The 6867-nt window shown below is 38.8% G+C and overlaps 1 protein-coding gene across 1 annotated transcript; it reads right to left on the bottom strand.

The window, feature by feature from the left end:
- Nucleotides 1-869: 869 nt before the first annotated feature.
- LOC105617104 (F-box/LRR-repeat protein 20) lies at nt 870-5323 on the bottom strand. Its single transcript, XM_012198682.1, has 9 exons — nt 5261-5323; nt 4788-5045; nt 4180-4247; nt 3393-3522; nt 2828-3289; nt 1922-2113; nt 1747-1848; nt 1407-1622; nt 870-977 (listed from the first exon to the last, which is right to left on the bottom strand). Exons 1-9 carry the CDS (start codon nt 5321-5323, stop codon nt 870-872), a joined length of 1599 nt encoding a protein of 532 aa, XP_012054072.1.
- Between the last annotated feature and the right edge of the window lie 1544 nt (nt 5324-6867).

Raw genomic sequence — 6867 nt, forward strand, 5'->3', positions numbered from 1 at the left:
TACACGTCGAGATTGTGTGTGAAATTCGACTTCTGGATACAATTGCACGCTTGACTTCGTTGCCCCTAAAACTACCGTTCTCTTCCACGTTTCATCGGTAGTATGCGCGCGGGTGCTCATTAAGATATTTATAAGACATTTACGCGTATCTTAAAATAAGTATCTCGTGTTTATCGAGCAACGTAAATCGATAAACTTGCTCGCGTAGCGCTAGGAAAATACGCGTCCGAACGCTAATCAAAATAAGCTCGCTCGCTCTCGAATACGTCACTCCGTATGTATTGCGAGTGGCTCAGAAAACACGCGGGCGCATTTATTTCTCTCTGTGAACGAACGCTAAATGAAGATCATAGAAAATATCGCTAAAGGAAACCTGAGAATTTCTTTCCTTTGCAGACTAACTTTCCGCACGCAATATATACCGAGATAGTGGCGATGCACTTACTATCGAGATAACAGAGTACAAATAGAAATAATAATAATAATAATAAGTGTTGTAGTAACAGCGGTAGTAGTAGTAGTAGTAGTAGTAATAGTAGTAATAGTAATAGCAGCAGCAGAGCAGCAGCAGCGGTCATAGTGGTAATTGCAGTAGTAGCATCTGTGTTGATGATGGTGACGTACTTCACTCGTTGCATGTGGAGCTTGAATCGATTTAACGATTTGCAATTGACAACGAGTCCTCCCGTTCTCACTTATCAATGTGTGATGGGCAACCGGAGCGCTTCCTCCGGTAACCATGAGAGAGAGAGAGAAAGAGAGAGGTCCCATAATCGCCGTAAGCAGCGACCACCGATAAAGGTCCACTAATCCCGTGGGTATATATATCGGACGATTTTTTACTTCGGAGTTAGGAGTTGAAGGCAAAATCACAGAATGACGCAGCACCGACAGTATCGTTGTCGCGAGGCTCCTGCGCTGGGTGGCGGAGTCGGCGGTGCAAAATACGCGTGCACTTTTAAGTTCGGTAGATGGGCCTAAAATAATACAAATAACAAATTTAATATTCAATAATCGTAAATTAAGAGCGACAGAAATGACAAGTTCTATCTTTAATCGTGTACGATTACTACTTTGTTTCGTTCGTTGAAACAAACGGGAAAAAAAGCAAGTCTCTTGAAAGTATATTACAATGATCTATGATAATGTACTGTAAACCGCAGTCATAAGTTCTTTATATATGCGATTCATTGTTAAGCGGAAAAAGCAGTATTAATTACAGCCGTCGGACGGGATATCGTAATTACGCGGGAGCGTTAGTTTTTGCGGAATGCGCGATTTGTAATACGGTTGCGTGATACGCGCTTGGTTGTGCGCTAAATATAACGCTCCGCGGGAAATATAACCGAATCCCTTTTTCCGCATAACGCATGAACGTCGAAGAATAGGGTAAAACAGGACAATACTCTGAGTTTACGTATGCCCTCTCTGGTAATGTGTAGGCAGTCGTAAAGTTCGATACGCTCGAGATTGTGACAGGCCTGCATCAGATGGTTCAGACCGTTGTCCGAGATGTTCGGGCAGTTGTCCAGCTCTAAGACGGCTAGGTGTTCCGCCGCACATGGCGACAGCGCGATTTGTCTGAGGCCTTCGTCGGTGATCAACTCACAATGTGACAGGCTCTGCATTCGGAAATGGCAAAACTCTCGATATAGGCGAGCGTTTTTGCGAATCGAGAAAATGCACCGACACTGAATGTCATAAACATTGCCTAACGCGAATGTTTCACATTAAATCGCTACTCACTAGTTTCTCCAATCTCGGACAACCCATCGCCAGATGAGTGAGGGTGGCGTCAGTGATTAAAAGGCACTCTTCCAGATCCATCTTTTCGAGCAGTTTGCAATTCTGAAAGTCGAAAGTCGAATAGAATTACGCGCTCGGTTGTTTACAGATTCAAACGGTTCGCCGATCAACTCACTCTCGCGAGGGCCTGAAAACCCGTATCCGTGAAATGGGTGCACGCGACGCATTCGAGTACATTGAGAAGTGGACAGTGTTGTGCCAGGCTAATCAACGTCGCGTCCGTTAAATTGGGGCAATTCGACAGGCAAACGTAATGCAGCCGTGGACACCGTTCGCTAAGTTCTCTGACTCCATCGTCCGTTATATTCTGCAAGAATCCCAAAGTGATTTTTACTTACTAACGCAATGCCTAGAAAATTTTTAATATTAGAAATACCGAACGGTCATTATTGATTATTTTTATTCTTTAGATTAATATTAAATATATTTTTTGTGAGATAAGATTCTTTTTGATTTATTTAATTATATCCTTCATATTGATGAAATATTTTTTCACATCACTCTTTCTTTATTTTCATACTAATTTATTCGCTTGATCTTTTTAGGGAATAAAGAAATGTTAGTATTTCTAATTTTAAGTCACAGAAATAGCTTATCCGAGATATATATTTATGAATCAAACTAAATATATTTTGGATAAATATTATAATTTCTTTTTTTTCTGTCGCATGAGATCTGTTTGCTAACGAAATATATATACATAGACAATTTTCTTTATATTTAATTTTTATTAATATTTAATATTTTCTTTTTCTTCCTTCATCTCGCTTTTTATCGAGAAACTAAAATCGTCAACGTTATGTTATTGAATCAAATTGTAAATATTATTGTGTAATTTCTTTCTCAACTTTCTTAGTATGAAAAAAGACGAACGTTAATTTTATTTCAGTGATACGAGCGGATCTTATCTTTACGAGGAACAATGATATCTCATTAACGACAAATCCGCGCGACGACTGTCTGAGGCGCGAGACGCAATTGTTCGTAACATGCGAATTTGCGAAGTCAATGAGATAAGTACCCTGCATTCGTGTAGATTGATCGCTTCGAGATTAGGACAGTAGCGCGCTAAACACATCACGGCCTTATCCGTTAACTGACGGCATCCCTTGCTTAGGAAGCTGCGGAGCTCTGGGCAGCCCTTTGCGAGCGCGTCGACCCCATTGTCGGTGAGTAGCTCACACCACGAGAGATTTATGTGAGTGAGCAGGGGGCAGCCAGCCGCGAGATCCTTCAGGGACATGTCCGTTATCTCGGGGCAGGAGTCCAGATTCAGCCGCTGCAGTTTGGGGCAATGACTGCTGAGGGCCGCGCATGTCGCGTCCGAGATCCTCTTGCACTGACTCAAATTAAGCTCCTCGATATTAGGACATGACTGGGCTAGGGTGCGCATTGAGTTGTTACCGATGCTTTGGCATCCCTTGAGCGAGAGCTGCCTGAGAAATCCGCCACAACGCCTCGAGATATTTTCTATTACTGGTCCCTAAGCAAAAGTCCCCCCATCCGATGTTAATTGTGAGTCCATTCTTTTTTTTGTTTTTTTTCTTTAGGTTCGTGAAGGGACAATTTCTTTTTTTTTTATTTACCTCCACATCTCGTTGAAAATCGAAGAGATCGATCCTCTGCCAATTGGACCCATCGAGCGCCAATACATTCCAGGCCTTGCTTACTTGGGCACAACGGCATAACGATACGACATCGAGGTACGAAAAAATTCTGTCAATTACAGAGATTTGTTAAAACGACTAGCATGTTATCGCGATTACCTAACACTTTGCGAACGCAAGGAGGACAATATGGACTTAAGTTTTTCGCGAGACATGATATAACATAACGCTTACGTTTTGTGTACAAATTTTACAAATCTTAGCATATGTCTGCATACAAAAAGATTTTAAAGGGCAAATATAGGGTTGTTGCCCATTTCTATGAATGTATAAGATTAACTATAATTTTGATTTGACTTACTCATCTTTTTTTAGTTCTAATACTCATTTTCATTCATGTAGATTGACTTTAATCTTGATTTATTTTTTCGAGTTCCAATACCCATTTCCAATGTAGATTAACTTTAATCTTGGTTCAATTTACTTTTCATCTTTTTCTAGTTTTAAGAATAAGTTAAAGTTAATTTACATTGGTAGAAAAATAGACGTGTGTCTATTTCAAATACAAATACGGCAAATCTAATGTAAATTAAAATAAGACGTTTAGAGATTAAAATCTATTCTAATATAATTGAAGAGTACAAAAGAGTGTCTCAAATTCCCATATTTCGCTCAACTGCCAAAACCGATAAGTTTCCGTCTCTTATCGCGACGAGAACGCCAGCAGATGCGGAGCGAATACATTGCAATCAAATATACGCCATACCTGAGTAGTAATTCTTTTGGCAGTTTCTTGTTAATCTGCGCCTCGTCATCGTGAAACACCCATGTTAGCTGTAATGAAAGATAGATGATTAAATATGATCTGAGCACGACATGAACCCAGTCGCACTCGCGTTATCATTCGCATATCTGACGAACATCCATTTCTACCAATGTAGATTAATTATTTCAGGTTAATTAACTGTTTACCTTTTACTAGTGCTTAGAACTAGAAAAAGATAAAAAATAAATTAACTTTAATCTCGATTTAATTTACTCTTTACTTTTTTCTAATGCTTAGAACTAAAAAGAAAAATAAAAAGTAAATTAAACCGAGATTAAAGTTAATCTGCATTGGTAGAAATGTACTAGAGCACGGAGAGAAGTCGAACAATCCGTCTCTGTTATACGCATACATTGGCGGGAATGAATGAAGATACGAGGAAGAAGGAAAAGGGAGTTAGGAGAAGATAGAAAGAGATGGGACGCAACGTTAGACATACGTTTTTCATAGCAGGACATAAGAGAGGCGCTGGGAGGAGCGGCGTATGGTAAAGCTGTAGCATTGACATGCTCGGACAGAGATGGACAGAGATCTCTAGATTAACTAACCTGCATGTAGGATTGCTTCATGGTAGTGACAGGGTTGTGAGTATGCGATTGCGTGTAATAACCGCCCTGATGATGATAATGTTGTTGATGATGATGATGTTGGTGATAATGGTGATGATAGGATGGATGCTGCTGCTTCCACCATTGTCCACCGGTACCGCCGCTTCCTTTTTCCGTCTCCTCGACCAATACCGCTTGTATTGCTCCGACCCCTTGGCCCCCTCCTCCCACTCCTAACTGTTGGAGACTTACTTTTTTCTAAAAAAAATATCCCAATACGTGTCATCTCCGTCGCGTTGACACCGTCACGCCACGTAAATGTTTCGTGTACACGCGACAAACGGAATCGCGACCTTCAGAATAGCATTCCCCTTCCCCTTTTCGTTCTATACATTCGAAATCGGAAGATTTCACGCAAGAAACGAGGTCCATAGCTCCGCAGCTTCGTCCACGATTTATTCGCGAGATCCTACTTGGACCTCGTCAATAATGAATTCGTTCGCTTTCAGATTCTCAATTTCCAATTTGCTTATCATACTATTATTATAATCTCTATTTAATATGCCAATCCCAATTTTCTTATTCGCTTAATTTTACACTGACAATAACGTAATTTTTTATTAATTATAACAATTTTATTAATTATATTATGGTCTCAAGTAATCTTACATTTGCTAAATTGTAGAGACACCTACGACCTCGCCGTGTTCCAGATATATGCCGACTTCCTTTCACACGTACTAATCGCCAATTACTGATTCATCGTCGATCTCGATGTGAACAATAGCGTATGCAAAGTCGGAATTCAAATGATTGCGTTATTCTGATGTTGTTCTGACTGGAAAGTGATACTACTGTTAATTCGCAAGTAAACGCTGTCGTGTTCGAGCAAAAGCGAGCGATTTCCAGTCGTAGTCATACACACATACATTCATACATCACTAATGCAGTCTGTATTGTGCAAAAATTGTTATTATATTACTACACGTAAAAGGGACTTAAAATGTACTTTAAATATTGTTATATATTCATTCGTGCAATCTCAATAATCGGTGGATTTCTGCCAAATAATTTTCTTTTTCAGATAAACGAGACTCTATCTATACCATTGAACATATCGCGATATCATCCTTTTAATTAATGTGGAATGTGAATTTTTGTCCAGCTATCCTCATTTAATTCTCATCGAAAAGCTATCATGTAATCGAGAGGGGGAGGAGAGGGAGATGAGGGTATTTCATTGATGTTATGACAAATAATTCTTTTTTCTGCGAAGTGACTTCTTCACTCGACTCCTTGTCTCACTGCACTTTCAACGAGGAAAGCGCTCGCTCGCGAAATGCTTGATTATCAGGGAGTTAATAGAAGTGGAAACAAGCGGCGAAGAATGATGGCGCATGCAGAATAGTACAGTGCGCGGATTCACAAAACATTTTCAAGCGCAAGTTGCTCCCAAGTAAATCTCGAATGTTTTCTTTCCTTTTTACGACTTAAGGTTGTTTCATCTCGCGTAAAATGAAACAACTGTGTTTGTGTGTGTGTGTCCATGTATGCATGCGTATATGTATCTCCCTACATAACGAATACATTGTAAGGATAAGTAAAAATTAATGAGTTGCTTGTACGTTTTTCTTATCTCTACCATGTACGTATACATGTCATATATAAGGTGTCCCAAAATTCATGATCACTCAAAATATTATAATCAGATTCTCGAAAATGAAATAAAAAGTTATTTATAAATTTATTATTTCAAATAATAATTTTTGAGATAATAAAAGTTTAAATAGCCAATTATGGACTACATTTAGATAGCCAGCATCCATCAGCTGTTCATCAATCATACGTGTGATAATATTAGTGATGCATACTTTAGTGCAATTACTCATATGTGTTTTAAACATGGTCTGTAATTGGTTATACTTAAATTTTTACATTTAAGAAATTTTTGCTTAAAATAAACATTTACAAATGATTTTATTACTTACTTTTTCAAGAACATTCTCACTATATTATTTTAAGTCATTAATTTTAGGACACCCTATATATATATATATATATATATATATATATAGTGGTA

This window comes from Atta cephalotes, assembly GCF_000143395.1.
Source record: "Atta cephalotes unplaced genomic scaffold scaffold00011, whole genome shotgun sequence".
Lineage (NCBI taxonomy): Eukaryota > Metazoa > Arthropoda > Insecta > Hymenoptera > Formicidae > Atta > Atta cephalotes.

Bases quoted from the DNA above. Each gene is read 5' to 3' on its own strand.
- LOC105617104 (XM_012198682.1), bottom strand. From the start codon at position 5,323: ATGATAAGCAAATTGGAAATTGAGAATCTGAAAGCGAACGAATTCATT. The intron at 4,248-4,787 runs GTTAGTTAATCT...CTTTCATTACAG, and splicing joins TGAAGCAATCCTACATGCAG to CTAACATGGGTGTTTCACGA. The intron at 1,849-1,921 runs GTGAGTTGATCG...TTCGACTTTCAG, and splicing joins GTTTTCAGGCCCTCGCGAGA to AATTGCAAACTGCTCGAAAA.